Source organism: Myotis brandtii, unplaced genomic scaffold (assembly GCF_000412655.1).
Source record: "Myotis brandtii unplaced genomic scaffold, ASM41265v1 scaffold1, whole genome shotgun sequence".
Classification (NCBI taxonomy): domain Eukaryota; kingdom Metazoa; phylum Chordata; class Mammalia; order Chiroptera; family Vespertilionidae; genus Myotis; species Myotis brandtii.
The window spans coordinates 2,030,072-2,051,697 of NW_005353324.1; the positions used below are offsets into that span (position 1 = coordinate 2,030,072).

General features: G+C 44.0%; 1 protein-coding gene across 5 annotated transcripts in view; it reads left to right on the forward strand.

The window, feature by feature from the left end:
• The window catches only part of EVA1A (eva-1 homolog A (C. elegans)), a 57,502-nt gene that overhangs the window by 25,302 nt on the left and 10,574 nt on the right, over positions 1-21,626 (forward strand). For 4 of the 5 annotated variants that reach the window (XM_005853115.2, XM_005853114.2, XM_005853117.2 and 1 more), the window contains exons 2-3: positions 10,399-10,520; positions 15,980-16,148. In XM_005853115.2, the coding sequence (XP_005853177.1) occupies positions 10,399-10,520; positions 15,980-16,148 (291 nt within the window). Of the gene's footprint in view, positions 1-10,398; positions 10,521-15,420; positions 15,589-15,979; positions 16,149-21,626 lie in introns of those variants that run through there. The other variant, XM_005853116.2, reaches the window with a different exon arrangement.

Here is a 21,626-nt window from a genome sequence, read left to right on the forward strand (position 1 = left end):
TGGTCTTCCCCGTTTCTCCATTTCCAAAAGCCCCCACCCCAACTCCAAAAAGCAAGAAACACACTAGTTCTGTTTCACTAATTCAACAAGATTCTTTTTTTCTGGCCCCTAGGTTTGCATCTGGGACTATGTGTGAAGCACACTAACTCACATCTGGTTTCTTCCTTTCTAACGAAAAGATCTCTTTTTTTTATCCTTTCTTGCTTAATATATTGGGTTTCTCTTGTGTATTGAAAAACACAGTGATTTTCAGTTTTTTAAAAATATTTTTTTATTGATTTCAGAAAGGAAGGGAGAGGGAGAGATAGAAACATCAATGATGAGAGAGAATCATTGATCTGCTTGCCTCCTACCCACCTCTTACTGGGGATCGAGCCTGCAACCCAGGCACCTTTGACTAGAATCAAACCTGGGATCCTTCAATCCGCAGGCCAACGCTATTACCAACTGAGCAAAACTGGCTAGAGCTGATTTTCAATTCTTTAGTCTTAAAACTCTTCTCATGAAATCTTATATGGAATATCAATGAGGAAAGCAGAAGAAACAAATATTTTTGTATAATCATCATTTTATTTGATCATTCTATTTGGTAACATACAGTTAATGAGTGAAAACAATGAGATCATTATGATGAGCTAGAAAATTTGAAGTTGAGGGTTTGGGATGACAGTTGCAGCCTCATAGCCTCCTCACTCTTAATGCGTCCCTGTATTTTGTATGCGGGCTGGATGGCCTGGAGAGAATTGTGACAGCTGGACACTGGAAGTGGTGACGCTTTTAAATAAGAGACCTTCCAGAGTCAGGTTATTCTGACTAAAGTGACCCAGAAACTTGAAAGGAATATAGCAAAATTTGGTTTTAAAATTGACTCACTAACGCTATGTGACTGTTTGCATCTCTTAATTATAAAGCATCTAAATGAAATGAATAGATGAACAGGTTCTTTAACCAAGTTATACCTTTGTTTGACAGAAAATATACTTGCCATTATGAGTTGGGAATTATGTTATTTACATTATTTTCAGAAGCTTCCGTGCCTGCTTCTCTGTAGTAATCACTTAAAACCTTTAACACAGTAAAAAAAAATTAATTTGAAATGTTGAGTCGAAACTCATCAGGACACTTTATGGGGTGAGGAGGGATGGTCACGGCATGGCCCTGCATTTCTGAGTTGGTCGTTTGGATTTTTAAAAGCCCGCCAAGCACTCCAAGGATTAAACAAGCATGAAAGCTGCCAACAATACTTACCATTGTGCCATATGTCACTTTTCACTGTCCAGTGTATCATTAATCTTTACATGAGCCTGGGTATCCCGAGCCTTGCCTGCATTTAGTTGAGTGTGTCACAGGTGAGCCCGGGTGGTGGACGCGCTTGATCGGACAGTTTCACAGCAGGAGGAGACTTGTATGGGTGTGAACTGTTAAAAGACATGTTTGGAACTACAGCTTTCCTCATTCATGCCCTATCTACCTGTGTTCAGACATATTCATGGTGTTGGCAAGAGAGCCTATATTTTTGGAGGTGGGTATGACTATACTAACCTGTGGTTCGTGGAGTCTGTGATGGTTTACATTTGGCATATCACACACTTGAGTGTGTCTGTTTGAAGTTTTAAAAATGATTTTTAAAATGGTATTTAAATCAAGCCTTGGTAGAACCCTAGAAACAAGCAGGTTGAACTCCATTGTGTTGGGGGGAGGTGCAAGACCAGTGTGCTTTCAGGGGAGCTGCTGAGCTGGCTTGATGGGGCTCCCTGTTAGAATCAGAAAGGTGTCTGCTCAGCTCAGGGTTGTCACACCCCAGGTGCTCAGCACCTTGTCTGCATTGAATTGAATTGGCGCGGAGCCAGGCCTGTGTGGCTGTGGGACTAGCTCCCCCTGGTGAGGAGCCATCAGGAGTCTCAGGTGGAAGCTTCTCGCCTCCCCAAGGATCCACACAGTTCCTGCAGGAAGACTGGTACCTGCTACCTAGGATTTTCCTTTTCTCCAGCTCCATGAGGGGTTGCCTGGGCTTCCAGACTTCCTACAGTCAGGGTTTTTTTAAAAAAATATTTTTATTGATTTCAGAGAAGCCCTGTAGTCAGGGTTTTTAAAAAAATATATTTTTTATTGATTTCAGAGAAGAAGGGAGAAGGAGAGAGAGATAGAAACATCAATGATGAGAGAGAATCATTGATTGGCTGCTTCCTGTATTCCCACTTTGGATCAAGCCCGCAACCCAGGTATGTGCTCTGACCGGGAATTGAACCATGACTTTCTGGTTCATAGGTCGACGCTCAACCACTGAGCCACGGCAGCCGGGCATATAGTCAGGGTTTTTGATCCATCTCTCTGACTTCATCAGGGTCCCTGTGCTTATGCTCTGGTTTTTATAATTGTAATACTCTTAGAAGTCAGCTTGGGACTAGTAGGCCAAAACAGAAAAGCATCAGAACCCGGAATGCTCCTTGTTCCCCTTTGCACGGTCCTGGTTGGGCATTATTTCTGAGTCTACATTTGCAGATGCCTCTGATATGCTGGACTTGGGAGGTCTCCCTGGTGGTAGACTGAATGAAGCCTTTGCTTAAATACTGGTTAGGAATAAAATGGCAAGTGAATCGCCTTTTTAATGGCCTGGGATAAGGATCCACAAGTCTGCCAACATGTCCTGCCCTACTTGCAATACTAGAGAGAAAGCCACACAGGATTGGTCATAATTATTTAAGCACATATGGTGAGGCTGACCAATGGGGCTGAAATTCTTTTCATGCCCAGTGTGGTCTGAAGGCTGTGATTCTGTCTGACCACTTCCTGCCAGTCTCCATGACACGTTCTTCCTTCTCCAGGGTCCAGCCTTGGCCTTTGTCAGGATTGCCTCATCTATTTTCATACTTCAGATAATGACTCTGAAATGGCTTTAATTATCACTCCAGGATCTCAGTATGACTCCAAGCTTCCTTTCCAAAGCTTTCCCAAAAAACTTCTTTTTAAAAAAATATATATTTTATTGATTTTTTTACAGAGAGGAAGGGAGAGGGATAGAGAGTTAGAAACATCAATGAGAGAGATACATCGGTCAGCTGCCTCCTGCACATTCTCCACCGGGGTTGTGCCCGCAACCAAGGTACATGCCCTTGACCGGAATTGAACCCGGGACCCTTCAGTCCGCAGGCCAATGCTCTATCCACTGAGCCAAACTGGTCAGGGCTCCCCCAAAACTTCTTTATATTTCTTACAAGCTGGACAAACTCAGTGTTCTTGGGTCTGCTTTTGCCTCCTCCATGAAGGAGACTCTGATATAAGGCCCCTATTCCCAAATAGTTTATAGCCTAATATAAGTAGATAAAAAGCATGGACTTTTACTGTCTGAAAAAGATTGGCACACAGGATTATGAGAGTCCAAAAGGAGGGAGCAATTATATACATAGGGGAGGATCAGAAAAATGTTCTTGCAGGAGGGGACGTAGCATGGATCTTGAAGGATGGGTAGGATCCAGAAATGCAGTCATGTAGAGAAGTACATTTAGCAGAACAAAACCCAGAGGTAGAACTAGGTGGGAAGTAGATGGAGAAGAGAATGACTCCATCGGCCTGGACATTGGGCAGTGTTGGAAGGGCTGGCAAGAACCCATGAAGAGCCTTGATCTGCAGGCTCACATTTGAATTTTACTCTGCAGGTGACAATTTTAGAACAGAATAGTGGCATTATTAGAACACTTGTTTCAGAATGCTCCGGCACCAGTATATGATATTGGGGTAGGTGGAGAAGAAAGGGAAGGAATTCCTGAGTTCGGTGAGTGGTAGTGGGGATGGAGAGTTAGAATGGACATGAGATAGATTTTTCAGGCCAAGAGAGCGAAAGACCCCAAGTTTGAGCCTGAGGGATTGGGAAGCTAAGGATATTATGAACATTGTAGAGAACAGAGAAAGTAGGTTGGTGGGGGCAATGGATTTAGGACACTTTGGGCTGGAAAGATATCTGGGAAATCCAGGTAGAGTCTTCCATCTTCCCCTTGTCCAACCTCAATGTTCTGGACTCCCCTTTCAGGTCAGGGTGGTATGGCTGCCTGCCCTACTCCTCCCAGCTAGAACCAGACCCATCTTATTGCCTGAGTTTATCTGACTTGAAGCAGTAAATCCTTGAGACCTGACCCTCTGGGCATAGGTATCAGGGCATCGGTGCCGGTGGGCCAACCCAAAGCTCTAAGGCTAGTCATGAGAACCCTCCTGCCCATCTCCAACCATGTGCTTTGCCTCACAGGGCCAGCTTTTGCTTGTCTCTTTTCCAAACTCATGTCCATTTCTGATGTTCTCCTTTGTGGAGGCCTCTTGACACCCACGGACAGAACCCAGAGGCTGAAAGCTAGTCTGTAACTTCCTGGGTTTTCTGTCTGTCCCACCAACCTAGGGGACACCTTCTGGCTTCAACTCATTGGTCAGTTTTAAGACCCATAGTATTAGCTCAACTCTTACCTTCAAGGACCAGTCTCCAGTGCCTGTATCATCCTCAGGGATGGGCCCTGGCCTTCTCCTTACTCCCAGGTGCTACTTCAAGTCCAACGCTTCATCAGAAACTCCAAGGAGATGTTAGGTGTTCTGCGGACGCACAGCAAACACTGCATCTTGCGCTCACCTGTGAACTCTGGTGAAACCAGCTTGCATCCTGCCTCCCAGGTTTTGAAAATTCCTTTGGAGTCTCACCCCTCCTTCTGTCCCTACCTTGGTGGTTCTTCCCCACTGAGCATCTGACCTTCACACTGCACTGGAGGTCTTTGGACTGCCGGTGCTGATGTTTCCTGTCTTGGCTGTTTTTCTGCTGGTTGCACTGTGGTTCTGACAGTGCCATCATCCAGCTCCATGGGAGCTTCTTTTGTGTTTAAGGTTCAGGGACTGCAGAAATACACCGAAACTGGGGAGAGAGCTGGGAGCACCCAGAGCTTTTGTGATGTAGTCAAACATCGTCAACACTTGGTTCTCATTCTGAAGACTTCACATAATTAAAACCGTTCCTGGCCAACACTAAATACATTTTGCACATGCTGCTTGAATTACTGTGCAGTCTTACCCTAGCGTGGCTTTCTCAGAGATTAATATTTCACTGAAACGATTCCTCTGGGTAGACTGCAGCCAGCAGCTGTGAAAACTCAACATTTGCTTTATACAATGAAACTTTAGGACAGGGCTGCTTTTCACGTTTCTCAGATATGCTGCTCATTTGGAAAAAATAAAAAAATAAGCATTCTTGGCAGAGTGCTTGTGGCATGAGCCAAATATCCCCGCTTGAGCTTCTATATATTCAGCTACAAAGTAATGAGAAAATGTGGTTCAAAATGCCCATTATAAAAGTCTGGCCCATATAAGTTATAATTACCATTTATTTATTGAGCACCTACTATGTGCTAGGCATCTTACATATGCTGCATCCTCACAAACCTCCTGTGACTGTGCCAGCCCTGGGTCTGTTTGCCTCTGACCCCTCCTCTGCCCTGGAGAGCAGGGGCTGACCTGGAGGCTGCCTCTCTCAGGCTCAGGGGTGCTCTGGCTTCCTGTTGGGTTTGGCCAGTGGACGCACCAGTGGCAGGTTGAGGTAGAGGGAAGGAGGAAGGTAGAGCACATCCTCCCTCTTTCTCTTCATGGAGCATCTCCCATTAGTGACTGCATCTCCATGGCTCCAGCTCCCGCTGTTTGAGTCCTCCATGTTACCTGGTGACCCTGGCTCCTGGGTAACACTGCACCCTCCCTTTGTTCTTTCAACTGCCTGCTGCTTGTTGTTGCTAATCTGTGGATTACCTCAAGGTCCTATCCTGTACCACCTTACTCCAACGAATTCGTCTTTTTAAAGCCATCCGAATTTGAGATCTTTACACTCTTAATTTTGCCGTCATCGGAGCAATCTGCAAATCTCAGCTTCTCTATCACCGTCGTCAACATGGATTTCTATCTTTATCACTGCAATCAGTTCCCTGCACTACATTCCTTCTTTTGCTAGTACTTGGCGCAGTTTCTGTTTCTCTGCTTAGCCGCTGATGGATGGATTGAGATAGAAATCATAAGCCTTGTTTTACTGACAAGAAAACAGAGGGTCAGTGTTAACTGACTTGCCCAGTCTTAAAATAGGAAATAGTGGCACTTGGGGTTAAGCTCAGGCCTGATCAATGCTGAAGCGTGTGCCCTTTCCCCTACAATCAGCCTCTCCGTTTCCTGGTGCCACACAAACCAAGTGTAACTCCTCCTGTTTAATCCCTTCATATTCTGGGAAAAGAAAACTTTCATAATCTCCAAGATTTCCCAAGATAAAATGTTCTCTTTCCTTCAACTGCTCCTCATGAAAATGAAGTTTGAGTTTCTCCTAACATCCTGGTTGAGTAGTCTAGATGAATGCTTTTTAAACTTAAATGTGAAGGTTATGATTCAGGGTGACTCTGGAGATTATGCACACTTGTTTTTAATTACTTTTTTTTAGGGGGTAGGGGGAAAGATAATTTCAGAATTACATGCATTTACAAGAATTAATATAGAGATCCTATGTTCCATTTAACCCTAATAGTAACATCTTGCAAAACTATAGTACAATATTACAACTGTAATTTGACCTTGATAGAGTCAAGACACAGAACACTTCCTTCATCACAAAGATCTCTCTGTTGCCTTTTTATAGCTACACTACCTTCCCTTCTAATCTCACTCTTTCCTTAACTCCTCATTTGTTACCAAATTAGAAACTACTCATTTGTTCCCATTTCTATAATTTTGACATTTCAAGACTATTATATACATGAACTCATGCAATATGCGACCTTCTGGGATTGAGTTTTTTTCACTCAGAGTAATTTTCTAGAGATTCCTTCAGGCTGTTGCATGTGTTAAATGTATGTTCCTTTTTTTCTTGCTGAGTAGTGTACCATGGTATGGATGTACCATAGTTTATTTGAATATTCACCCATTGAAGGAAGTTTGAGTTGTTTCCAGTTTTGGGCTATTACAAATAAAGCTGCTATAAATATCTGTGTGGGTTTTATGTGGACATAAATCTTCATTTCTCTGGGACAAATCCCAAAAATGCCATTGCTAGGTCTATTTGCAGATGGTCTTTCTGATCTCTCGCTGATCTATAGCTAAGACATCCTTTTTCTCAGGCTGCTTTCAAGATTTTTCTTCTTTGTTTTTCATTTTCTGGAGTTTAATGAGCTTGTTTGGGATTTGCTCAGCTTCTTGAATCTGTAGGTTTATGTCTCTTGTCAAATTTGGATAATTTGCAACCATTATTTTTTTTATTGATTTTTCAGTTCTGCCTATTTTCTCCTTCTCTTCTGGGGATCTGAATGTCATGTATATATATACATGGTCTCATAGATCCCTAAGTCTCTGTTTAAATTTCTTTTTTGGTCTATTTTCACTTTGTTGCCCCACTGAGTAAGTTCTATTGTTCTATCTTCCAGTTTACCAATTCTTTCCTTTGTCCCTTCCGTTCTGCTATTTGAGCCCATTTACTAATTTTAATTTGGTTATTATACTTTTTAATTCTAAAATTTTAATTTTTTTAAATGTCTCCTATTTCTTTACTGGGATTTCTTTTTATTTCCTTGCTGAGGATTCCATGTGTTTTGTTTGTTTGTTTGTTCCCATTTGCTTCAATTCACAATTGCTCATTGAAGTGTTTTTATCATGGCTGCTTTAAGTCTTTGTCAGATAATTCTAACATCTCTGTCATCTTGGTGTTGACATGTATCGACTGGCTTCTCATTACTGCTGCCTGAGAAGTGGACTTCTGGTCCCATCTGTTCTCCACTGACATCGTGTTGGGGCTTGTAACTAGTGGAGGTGATGAAGGATGGGAAAATGTTTGAGAGAAAAAAATAGATGTGTATATATAAATATATACACATAGATATATACATGTGTGTACAATGTACACCTGTATGTTTATGCATATACTCCTCTGTGTATATATATTTCACAAATACAGAGAGTAGGGGACAAGAGGAGAAGAAAGGGAGAGACAAAGTTTAAGGTAGTTTATTTCTATATAGATATAGATATAGATATAGATGATATAGATATAGATATATAAATAAAATCTCTTTTCTCTTATCTATCTATCATCTATCTAATATCTATCTATCTATCTATCTATCTATTCTATCTATATATCTTTCTTTCTTTCTATCTGTCTGCCTGTCACTATAGAGAGAGATGGAGATCAGTCAATAAAGGGAAGGTGAAAGAAAGATAAATCATTGATGGAATGGAATCTTATAGGAAGAAGGAGGAACTTATTTGATTAAAAGCACAGGTAAAATCTTCCTTAGAGATGGGAGGGAGAAAGGTCAGGATCAGATGAAACAGGGGGAAATTATAATTCATGGAGGCTGGCCCCAATTTTCTCTGGGAAGATGGGCCACATCAGAGAAGAGGACTGGAAGAAAGAGGTAGAGGTTTGGTACATTTCCTCTTGAAAACGAGGAAGTGCCATGCCAGGGACATGTAGAGTTTCCTAGCAACACAAGGCCTCACTGAGGATATAAGCCAAACGTTTGCAATGATGCTAATAAGAATGATCTTTTTTTTTTTCAGAAGCACTCAGCCTGTGGGCAGGAAAGCAGGCAGATGAGGGCTGGAGTGGTCCTGTGCTTAGGCCTGAGGGGTGGGGGGAAGGCAGCAGAAAGGTCCTGGTAAGATCCGAGTGCGGTGTAGTTACAGTAGCCAGGCTGTGCAGAGAAAAGTGATTGTAGGATAAGACTTGTATCCTGGGTGAGCTGGAGAGTATAAGGAGCCAGAGATCTCAGACAGGTTGGGAGCATGTTTACTTTGATTCCAAGAGTGAAGGGCAGAAGGATGGTAGTTCTGGTTGGAGAGTGGGATTTCTAAGTGTGAGTCATTCATTCATCAACTGTCACTCAACATCAGCTCTGGGTACTTACTGTGGGGGACTCTGGGAACACAGAGATGAACAAAAACACAGTCTCTGACCTGAAGGAGTTCACAGCCCAAATTCCAGAGTCAGCACTTTGCAGGTGACGACAAGGTCCAGGATATGTCCCTGGAAATGGTTTGCTGCAGTGGGCTGGGGGGAAGGTTGGCCGAGCCAAGGGAGCCGAGCAGCTGGCGGGCCGGCGTGTTGGATGTGTCATCCACAGGTGTTTGTCAGTCCCGCAGAGAAAATCGGGTTTCCCTCTGCTCAGTTGGGGCCCACGTGTATCCTCTTTCCATCCTGTGCTGTGGGAGCTATTTTCCACCGAAACCCTTGCATCTCAGACTCTGTGTGGCCACACTGGGGTCAGTCCTTAGGGCAGTTTTCCTTAGTGTGGGGTGGAGGGTGAGCACGGCTCAGAGAGCTGCTTCCACTCTTTGTTGCACGAGCCTCCAAAGAACTCCCAGGGCTGTGCTGCAAGTGTCCTTCCTTCACTTCTTCACCAGTAACATGGCGATAGGAAGGTGTCCTTCCTTCACTTCACCAGTAACATGGCGATAGGAATGCACCTGCAGGAGCATTAGGCGATAGGAAGGTGCCACTGGTGAGGCAGCGGCAGCGGAGATAAGTACCTATAAAGACGAAAACAAACCATCAGCAGTCGGATGCTGTGGGAGTCAGCAGGAAGCAGTGACGACAAATGAATGAGCGTGTCTGGGTGGGACCCAGGCCTCCCAGAGGCCCCACTGGCTTCCCTTGCTGGGTGAGCAGAGGCCTTGAGACTTCTGGATGACAGGCACAGGCTGCGGGAGTCCACACATCGGCGTTCCCAGGTTTCTCATGCCCATACAGGCTTCCCGAGACTTCATTTCATGGCCCATCTGGGCATTGCTCTCTGGGAACCGAATCCCCTCCCTTCCTGTTCCAGACAGGCTGTCCTCAGACTTCACTGACGAGGGCCCATGCGGACACATCCCACTCTAGCTGTTTTGTGGGTTTTGGCTGACAGGAGGGAAAAGGAAGCATGTGTCTTTGATCTTTTACCCGTTGCTTTCCTTTCTGCTATGGCCTTGGGAGGTCGGTTTCTCTGGCCGTCTGGTTTAAATTCCAGGTTTAATTGGCAGTGGGCTTTGCCCTCTCAGGGATGGTATCCCATCTCTATAGGCACTCTGCTCAGGGGTTCATGATGACACCAGGTGCAATGCGTGCTGTGACCCCCTGGGCGTGTGAGAGGAAGCATGTGTCTTTGATCTTTTACCCATTGCTTTCCTTTCTGCTACGGCCTTGGGAGGTCGGTTTCTCTGGCCGTCTGGTTCAAATTTCAGGTTTAATTGGCAGTGGGTTTTGCCCTCTCAGGGATGGTATCCCATCTCTATAGGGATCCAGACAAACATCACCAAGGCACTCTGCTCAGGGGTTCATGATGACACCAGGTGCAATGCGTGCTGTGACCCCCTGGGCCTGTGATGCTCTCTGATGGTTGTTGTGCCATTTCTGTTTTCTTTCAGAGCCCGAGAAGCCAACGGGGGCCAACCAAGTTTCAGGACCTGTACTGCTGGGTACTAATGCCACCAGAGATGAACTGTTCTTACCAGAGATTCCTCTGTTCCTGACAGCACACCTCCCCCAGGTAGCTAAGGGGTAATGAGATTTCTTACCAGCCCCTGCACACTATGATGTAATAAGATAGTTCCCTGCATGGGGGCTTACATACCAGGGGTGCTCACTGTTGATACTGCAATTTAAGATGAAATGTATCATCACGAGGTACATTTCATTTTATACATTCAGTGATTACACTCGATGTAAATGAATCGAGAGAAGATGAATTTGCAGCATTGGAAATGAGGTTACCTTTAACATGAAAGCCAGTGAAAAATAGCATACAATGCATGCAATCAGCCATTCAATCTAGAAGGCAGTACCCATAGGATGGGTTGTTATCTTCATCAAGGAGACCAGCATGTGTTCAGGAAGGCAAAATTCTGAGATGTGAGCCATCTCTTTTCAATCATGTTGCAGTTTGTCAGCAATTAGGTGAAGGAGCTTTGGGTCACAGATGAAAGGAAGCTGTCAGAAGGGAAGATTTATAAGAATTGGTAGGCTCTGTCCAATGAGAGCATGCTGCGATGCTGGTTGACTGGGCCTAGAGTTTTCTCTAGACCTGATTTTTCCCCAGAATAGTGTAAGATTAACCAAGGGGTAGTCACTAGAAGAAGAAAGCCCTAGCTTTGGAAATCTACAGCTCCTTAGTCCTAATTTTGCCCTCACCAAGATAATCACCAGGGTCACATTATCTGGAGGAGGACTTGATCTTTCTAGATCTTGTGGCAGGGGGCTCTCCAGTTATCCTATATAATAAAAGGCTAATATGCAAATTGTCCCCTCCACTGGGAGTTCAACCAGGGGACGGCCCCTCCCCCCAGCTGGCCCCACCCTCATCAGCCCCGATAGGGGTGGGCTGGCTGGACCCCACCTGTGCACGAATTCGTGCACCAGCTTCTAGTGAATGAATAAGCTGGGATTGGTTGATGTTCTGTTCTCTTGAGGGCTTGGTTAATGTGGGTTGTTCTCCCAGAACCTGTTCACTCTGGTTGCTGGGAACACTGAGTTGCTGGCCCAGGGCTTGGATTTGTGATACCCTGATCAAGGCTGCCAGAAGCTGCCATGCAGCCTGTCTCTTTGACACATTTCTGATTGTATTGGTGATGTGCATGAGGTTCACAAACACTGAGGGGCACTTAGACTGGTTGGTGAAGTAATGATGTTTGTTCTGGAACAGGGTTTCTTAACCTGAAGATATTAATATCTTGGGCCAGATAGTTCTTTGTTGGCAGGGGGAGGGCTATTGTGCATTGTAGGGTGTTTAGAAGTGTCCTTGCTCCCTATCCACTAGATGCCACATCAACCCTCACTGCAATTGTGGCAGCCAAAAATGTCTCCAGACATTGTCAAATGTCCCCTGGGGGGCAAACTGCCCAAAGTTGAGAATCACTGTTCTAGGAGCTATAGCCAGTGACAAGGAGCTTCCTTGAAGAATAGAGCACAAAACTGTACTTTGGGGTGGATCAGTGCTTCATGCCCCTTACCTTTATATTGGTAGATGTATTAATCAGGGTTCTCCAGAGAAATAGAACCAGTGGGATGGAGATTATATATATAATTATTTTTTAATCATCACCCAAGGATATTTTTCCATTGATTTTTAGAGAGAGTAGACAAGAGAGGGAAAGAGAGAGAAACGTCAATGTGAGGGAGACACATCGACTGGTTGCCTCTTGTACGTGCCCCTTGACCAGAATTGAACCCGGGACCTTTTGGTCTGCAGGCCAACACTCTATCCACTGAGCCAAACCGGCTAGGGCTATATATAGATTTATTATGAGGAAGTGGCTCATGTAATCACAAAGGCTGAAAAGTCCGAGTCTGCAGGCCTGCGAGCCAGGGGAGCTGCTGGCCTGAAGCCCAATCTGAGGGCCAGACAAGATGAGATGAGATGGGATGTCTCAGCCCAAACAGTGAGGCAGGAAACAAGGAGCAAATCCCCTCTTCCTCCACCTTTGGATCTATGCAGACCCTCAGCAGATCGGATGATGCCCACCACGCAGGCGAGGGCCATCTACTTTCGTGAGTCCATCAATTCGAATCCTAATCTCATCCGGAAACACCCTCACAGACACACCCAGAAATAATGCTTGATCTGGACACCCTATGGCCAGTCAAGTTAACTCATAAAATTAACCATCACAGTAGGAGGTAATGTTTTAATTAGAGGGCAAACTGCCAGTGGGAAATGTGCAGAGCTACCTGGAGCTGTTCCACGACTCCTAAGGGAGGGCTCAAGGAGAAGAAGGGTTGAAGCACAGGGTTTGGGGTTCTTCACTTCTCTGACTTCTCATTGACTTGTCTCATTGGCAGCTCTCCCGAACAGGAGCTCCTCTGCCCAGTGCTGCCCTCGGTCTTGGTGTCCTCCCTCAGGTGCTCTGAGCCAGTTGGAGAACGAACTGTATGGCAGGGCCAGCGAGGAGTGCTCTCCTGCCCTCGATCAGATTTATAAAGGAGGCACTAAGCGAAACTCCACCTGGGCCTGTGCTGTTAGAGCATTTTAGTGCTCAGGCTGAAGTGGATCACAGATCTACCGGGCAAACTCTGCTGGGCATCTTGTACAATGAGACTTTGATTCCGAGGGTCTTGGGTGGTGTCTAGGATTATGCAGATCTAACAAGCTCTCTAGTGGTGTCAATGCTGCTGGTCCTTGAACTGTATTTGAGGAGTAAGAACTAGACCGGAGGTCTGGAAACTATGGTCCGTAGGCCAAATTGGGTCCACTTATTTTCAAAAATAAATTTTTATTGGAACACAGCAGTACTTACTCATTTACATATTGTCTATGGTGGCTTTTGTACCACAATGACAAGGTTGAGTAGCTGAGACAGATTCCATGGCCCTCGAAGTTTGAAATACTTACTCTCTGGCCCTACAGTAAAGATGTCCTGACCCCTACTCTCGAGGCTGACTTTTGCCACTGTGTCCTGATTATCTTTAGGGTGGACCACCTAGAGGTTGTTTTTCTTCACCCTTGGCCTGCTTTCTTTTCCCTCTTCCTCCTGCCTCTGGCTCTTGCAGGCCTCTCGGTTAGCACCTGGGGCATGAGGAGAGGCAGGAAGAATTTCTGTGCCACTTAAAGCTTCCATCTTGCATGTGGTCCTCTCACAGACCTGAGGAAGTGCTCTACTTGGCACCCGGCTCAGCCAGTCCGTCCCGGTATCCTTTTAGAGTTCAAGGCAGCTCACCCTCAGACCTGCTCAGAAATATGCTCTGAGACTTAAGCATGCACAGCTCAGGCCTAATTGTTCTTTCTGTTTTTCAGCCAGCAGGTCAGCTAGAATTCACTTAGAACCTCCTTTCATTAGCACTGAGTTAGGTGCTTGAGTACAAGGATTTATATGATGCCTCTTCAGTCTTGGGGACAGACATGTAAACTGATCATTCTAATTAGTATGCCATAGGTGCACTATTAGAAGAATATTTGGATACTTTGATAGCAAAAAAAAAAAAAGAGTCAGAAGGATTTGGAGCTTCCCTGCAGTAGACTTTTTTTTAATTATGAAATTTTATTAAATTTTACACAAACACATTTTTGCATTTATTGATGCAATATGTTTTTATCTATTAATCTATAAATGTGATAGATTTTAACTACTTACTATCCAATTTTTGATATGTGAGATAATATTTTTTTCTAAAAATCAAGCCATATTCATAGTCTGATATAAATTAGAATGTTATTGTCTTCAACTGTAATATCACTACAAAATAATTCTGATACCATTCCTGTTAACACCAGAATCTGATATCAGGATTCGTTATATGAATTAACATTCAAAATTTTCTGTTGTGCATCATCAACACCTTATTTTTTATTAATTTTAAAATTTGTGGAAAATACATGTAACATAAAATTTACCATCTTAACCATTTTAAGTGTATAGTTCAGTGACATTAAGTACATTTACATTGTTGTGCAACCACCATCCATCTCCAGAATACTTTTCTTCTTACAAAACTGAAACTTTGTACTCTGTACCTATTAAACAATAACTTCCCATCCCCCTCTGACCCTCACCACAGACAACTACCATTCTACCTTCTGTCTCTATGAATCTGATTTTTCTAGGTCCTACTTCATATAAGTGGAATCATACAGTACTTATTCTTTTGTGATTGGTTTATTTCACTTAGCACAGTGTCCTCAGGGTTCATCCATGTTGCAGCCTATGTCAGAATTTCCTTCCCTTTTAAGGCTATAAGTAGTATTTACCACATTTGGTTTATTCATTCATCTGTGGCTGGACTACACTGTTTAGCTTTGAAATAAGCTTTGAAATCAGGAAGTGTGAGATTTTTAACTTAGTTCTTTTTCAATATCATTTGTCTATTTGAGATTCCTTGAGATTCAATGTGAATTTTAGTATGGACTTTTCTATTTCTGCAAAACAAATCATTGGGATTTGGGGACTGCCATAGGACTTTTGAATTCTCTCTTAAAGGAAACATTTGCCACACAGGTGAAGGGAGGTGGGCATTTTAGGCCAAAGAACGAGCACAATCAAATGCACAAAAAGATAAAAGGGCTTGATGTATTTGGGGCACTAAAAAAAATCTGAAATTTTTGGAGCATTAGGCAGGCTTGTATCTCTGTATATATGTGTGTAGCTGTAGACTCTGGTAGGAGATGAATTGGGAGCTGAGGTAAGGATCCGATTTTGTGGAAGTGGATGTGTGTTGTATTAAGTGTAATGGGGATTAGTGAAAGGGTTGGGCGGTGGAGCGAAGTGGTCAGATTTACACATTAGCAAGATGACCCTGTTGGTGAGAGTGGGTGCTAGATGGAGCAGGAAGTAGGTGTTGGCCAAAGGACTAGGGAGGAGACTGGTGCACAACTCCCAGAAATGAAATGATGAGATTTGCTCTATGGTAGAACGAGTGAGAAGAGATAAGAGGGAACAGGTTTGAAATAGCCTGGTCCCTCTATAGGTGGAATCATGAAAATGTGGGCGGGCCCTAGCGCCCAAGTTCTTGGGGGCATTTTAGAATGGGAACCACGTTGGCAGGTCTGGAGTAGCCAGCTCAGACTCATTGCCAAGGACACACATTTGGTGATCTGTGGGATGAGGCAAGCTGATCAAAGTACACAGGTGCAGTGGGTGCAGGGGAAGCAGAGCCCAGCGGAGAGCCAGCGGGGCGTGGGGTTACAGGGCAGTGATTAAAGTGACCGTGGGCAAAGGCAAACAGGGAGAATACAATAAAAAGTACCAGGAAAGGTGAGGGAGGAGTGCTAAAATGTAAAGTTGGGAAGATACAGGGAAGAGAAAGGAGAAAGGCCAGGCAAAACAGAGACATAAGGAGGTGCTCCCTTCCTGGAAAGCCAAGAAGCTCGCCAGAGCAAAGAGGACAGGACCTAGAAGCCTGGTGGGAGGCTGGCTGGCGTTTAGGAGACTAGCTCTTTGTTTTGGGCCCGGGCTACCTGGAACACAGCCTCAGGACAGCGGACTGTGTTCTCACCACTCACTTTGTGTTTCCAAACAGAAGAGCAGAGAGGGAGGGGCCACACTGATCCTGCTGAAGCATCTCCGGGAGGCGCCTCTGGATGCCACGTGGAGGCTGCCCTTCCGCCGCAGCACGGAGCCTCTGACTGCCCAGCGCATGGACATGGCTCTACTCAGCAGCATCCTGGCCACCTATTCCTTTGTCTCAGGTAGTTCTCCAGTCTCAGCTGGGCCAGGGCTGAGGCCTGGGGCTGGGTCCAGGGGGCATCCAGGAGAGAAATGCTGTGCAATGAGAGCAGAGGGGCTCTGCTGTGCTGAGTTATGAGATGAAAGGTCCTGTGTTTTGAGAGTGAAGTATGGCAGTCTCTAATTGGGCAGATGGGGTGACAAGAGCTTATCTTGCTGAAAATCTTTGGTTTCCTTTTGGGCTTAAAAGAGTGAGTGAAGTAGCTTGGGGCTATTGTGTGCATCTTTTACATTTAACTCTGATGTGAAAGACCTGGATGGAGTATCCTCAGCCTGGCCTATTTCTGTGCAGTGGTTCTCAACCCCACCCAATGTGTGTGTGTGCATGTGTGTGCACGTGTGTGCACGTGTGTGTGCATGTGCGTGTGTGCACCTGCGCATGTGCATGTGTCCTGCATTCCAGGGCTGTGTGAGGTGTTTCATAACCTTCTGGGAATTTCTGTGCAGTGGTTCTCAACCCCACCCAGTGTGCGTGTGCATGTGTGTGCACATGTGTGTGCATGTGTGTGCACATGTATGTACATGTGCATGTGCGTGTGTGTGTGCGTGCATGTGCATATGTCCTGCGTTCCAGGGCTGTGTGAGGTGTTTCATAACCTTCTGGGAGACACGGAGACAGAAGGTGTGTGGGTCTGGGAGAGTCTGCTATTTGTCCCATCCCAGGGTCAAAGTTGTTCTCTTTTTGGAGGATGGCTGACTTTCTGCTCAAGATCATTTCTTGGGAACAGATGCTCTTCATCTGGAGTCATTTAAAAACACATGGAAATATACCTGAGTCAAGCTGACATTTAGAAAAAATACATGAGAATGCTTACTGGTTTGAATGACCAAACGGATTTCCTACTGCTTGAGTGCGTTTTTAATTGTTTGCTGGTTTGTTTTTTACTTCGTTCTGCTTCACCTGAGCTCTCTGGATGTTGCATAGAAGGAAAGGGGCTGGAGTTCCAACTGATATCCTCTGGGCGAGGACTGGCTTTGCTTTCTAGTTCTCTAACCAGGGTCGATATGTGGGGACTTCAGAGTTCAGACGCAAAGCCTGGCATTTCGACTTACAGTGGAAACTGTGAGCCAGGGTTGGGGATAAGGGAAGCTCGTGGCTTCTCTTTGTGAGATGATCTTGGATGACGTGCAACCTGATTTTAGGAAGGAGGGCTTCTCAGGGCATACCGGGCTGGCTCCTTTCCGTTTCGCAAGATGCAGCATGTAGTCCGCACCTGCCTCCAGTCCAGGCTCCTCCCTTCTCGGATCAGCAAAGACCCGGGCCCTCACTCAGCTCCTTGCCTCCCCAGGGAAGGAAGCTCAGTGCCTGGGGCCTCCCTCCTCTGGCGCCCACCATCAGAGGCATCCCAGCTTTGCTCTTGCTTCAAGGCTATTCTTGGGGAAAAGGACACTGGGGCTGGAAAAGAGATGTTTGAAACCCTGGCACCATGTTTTTACAAGCAATTGAATATGGTCCCTCAACTCTATAGTGAAGACACCCCCGAAATGAAGTGTGTGTCAGAGAGGGTCTGGAGTTTTCAAGGCCTCAAAAAACACTTGCAAATCAGCTGTTGCAAGAAAATATCTCTGCTGAGAGCAAACAGGGTACTGGACTTTGGAACTCTTCTCTGCACAGGAGGTTCCTGGCAGCCTTCCATTTTGGCCAGCAGGACCCTGAGTTGTGACCATCGAGCGTGGTAACTCATTGAATGGCTTGGTGTTTACCGGGTGTCTTGTGATCTTGTTAAGGCTGAAAGGGTGCTTGGCCCTGTTGTGCTCTCTCTTCAACTTTTCTCCTTCCCACCCCATATTCTGGAATTAAATACTGCTTGAGATGCAGGAAGACAATGCTTCTATTAAGTGAGTATGGGCTAAGATAAAAAGAGGATACAAGGCCATGGAAAGTTGAGTGGCTAAAATAAAATGCGCTCAATCCAATCAATAGATGTGATGGGCGAGCATCGATTCTGATTTTGATGGGGAACACCGCCTGACTGTAAAGGAAATGAAGAACTGTAAAATGTGAAGGTAAATGTAACAGATACAAATACATTGTTGTTTTAAAAGAAGAAATAGAATAAATGGAGCAGAAGCAATAAGATAAGTTTGCTGGAAGAAAATTGTAGAAAATTTCCTAACCTTGTAGCTCTCTCATGATCTCATTCTGCTGTGTCTTGCTTTCAACTACAGGGAGCCCTGACCCTTCCCAACACATCCGTTATCTCTTATCTTGTCCCATGTGATCCATTATTTCAGCAACAAACTTGCTAATACACATAACTCTCTTATTCCTTTGTGCAGGGTCTGATTAAATCAAGCAAATACAAAGTCTGAGTGAATCTTACTTTCTCCGCTTTCTCCCTCTGCACTCCAATAACCAAATGCTGGTCCAACTTTGCAGATTGACCTCATTAGAAATGCATGGTGTCCAACCTCAGCTGAGCCTTTCAAATAGGGTTTCAGTCTCTGTGTTTGCTTTTGGATACATCCTGTTCCCATTCTTCACAATAGCCAATTCAAACCATGAACATTCCAATACTTTTAAGTATCTGCTGATCAAAACATGCCCTCAAATTAAATGGCAAATGCAAACTAAGAAATGTAGCATTGACAAAGGGTTAAAGTTTATAACATATAAAGAGCTCTTACAAATCAATAAAAGGTAAATATACCAAAAGAAAAGTGGACAAAGGACAAGAATCAGCAGTCTACCAAAGAAAAAATACAAATGGCCGATAAAGCACAAACAGCTCAAATTCTAGCACTTAAACCAGCGGTTCTCAACCTGTGGGTCGCGACCCCTTTGGCGGTTGAATGACCCTTTCACAGGGGTCGCCTAAGACCATCCTGCATATCAGATATTTACATTACGATTCATAACAGTAGCAACATTACAGTTATGAAGTAGCAACGAAAATAATTGTATGGTTGGGTCACAACATGAGGAACTGTATTGAAAGGGCCAGAAGGTTGAGAACCACTATAACAAATGCAAAATGAAAGCATCAATCAGATTAACATTTTATTTTACAAATTTCTCAAAGAGTAAGTATTTAACTTCTGTTTGGGGGAAAGTGTGGGGAGATGAGTACTCGTATGTAGTGCTGATGGGATTGTAAATTGCTATAACGTCTCTAGAGAATGATTTAGGACCATCTGTCAAATGCCTTAAAAACACATATACCATATAGCAAGCAATTCCACATCTCAGAACTTATCCTGAGGAAATAATTAAGGATATGGACGAAAATTTTATTATGAGGACAGTTGATCTCAGAACCGTTAGTAAAAATACCAGAAAATTGAGTGAATTTTAACTGAAGTAGAAAGATGTTTATGGTATGTTGTTAACTGAATAAGACCTGTTATCATTCAGCATTTGAGGTATAATACCATGTATGTGTGTGTGTTTGCATGTATATGTAACCACATTTTACTGTAAATTATTACCTGAATGCTGGGTTTGTGTGAGTATCTGTCTGTGTATTTTTAATTTTATTTTGCTTAGCTATATTTTAAGTATTCTATACTTCATTGATACCACTTAAGTAATAAGTGGCATTATTTTATTGGCACTTAAATTTTTGAATTCTATCATGCACATATTTTTTAAATTACTGCTATCTTACTCTTTTCTGACTTTCAAATTGTGTATCTAAATGCCTTTTACATTACCAGTTGGATGTGCCATAAGCATTTGAAATTCAACCTAGCCTAGAATGGAATTTTGTTCTTCTCTTTAAACATGCTCCTTCTTTTGTGTACCGTCTAGGGCAGTGATGGCGAACCTATGACACGTGTGCACTTAAGTAATAAGTGGCATTATTTCATTGGCACTTAAATTTTTGAATTCTATCATACACATATTTTTTAGATTACTGCTATCTTACTCTTTTCTGACTTTCAAATTGTGTATCTAAATTCCTTTTACATTACCAGTTGGATGTGCCATAAGCATTTGAAATTCAACCTAGCCTAGAATGGAATATTGTTCTTCTCTTTAAACAAGCTCCTTCTTTTGTGTACCATCTAGGGTACTACCTACACAAGAAATATAATTTTTAGCCTTTGATACACCTTCTTCACTGCCTATATCCAATTGCTTAGGATTGGTCCATTTTGCCTCTTAATGTGTCCTCTCCACTTTATTCTCACGGCTACTGAGATGGTTCAAGCCCATCATGTTTTTGTCTGCCTGGCCATAATGCCATTTCCTATGACATCTGCGTCCATTCTTCTACCTACACAAGAAATACAATGTTTAGCCTTTGATACACCTTCTTCACTGCCTATATCCAATTGCTTAGGATTGGTCCATTTTGCCTCTTAATGTGTCCTCTCCACTTTATTCTCACGGCTACTGAGATGGTTCAAGCCCATCATGTTTTTGTCTGCCTGGCCATAATGCCATTTCCTATGACATCTGCGTCCATTCTTGCTCCACAGATTGTATTTTGTAGCAAAATGATCTTTTCAAAACGTAGGTGTGATGATCCACTTCTTTTTATTGTTTAGAATTCCTTAGTGGATCCTCACTATCACCGGGATAAAACCCGAAAACTTTTGTGTGATTTCACAATTATAGAATTGTTTTCAGCTACATATAATAGAAAACCTTAACTTGGTGGCCTAAACACACAGGAGTTATCTTACCCACAAAACAAGAAGTCTGGAGGTAGGTGCTTGCTAGCATTAGTCCATGGACTTAAATATGTAGGGGTGAACCTCAGTGTGATTTTCATGGCTTTTCTTTTATGCTTGCCATCTCCTGGCTGCAAAGTGGCTGCTGCTGCTGTTGACTTCATTCAAGAGCAAAAGAAGGCAGTGAAAGGAAGGATTTTCCAGTCCGTCTACTCTCATACTGGTATTTTATTGGCAGGAACTGTGTCACATGGCCATCTCTAGCTGCAAGAGAGGAAGGAAAAATGAGAATTTTCGCTTTTTTAACCTCTGAACCTGTGGTTTACAATCAGGGGTGATTTTGCCCTATGGTGGTATTTTAGGCAACGTCTGGAAACACTGTTGGTTGTCACAACTGGAGCAGGGAGGGGTGGCTGCCACTGATATCTAGCAGGTAGAGAAACAAATTTGCAATTTGCACAGGACAACCCCTGCACCAAAGAATTACCTGGTTAAAGATATCAACAGTGCTGGAGTTGGAAGAACATGCTCTAGAGTAGAGGCAAGCCAGGGAGAAGGGGCTTGGGGATGGTTTGAGGTACTCCAATCTGCAGTTTGATTTGTGCCTTCCCAGAGCTTTTCCTGTCTGACCTTGACATTTCCATGTTCTTATTTAGCTATAGCCCTCCCTGACCAAGGCCTCGCTCTAGTCCTTTTAAACCATTTGCCAGAGCTTTCCTCGCCTCTTTGCTTTTGCACAATCATTTCCGCCCCCCCAAGAATTCTTCCCTCCAGGCCTGGACCGGCTAACTCGCTCCCAGTCTTCAGGACTCTCTCAGTGT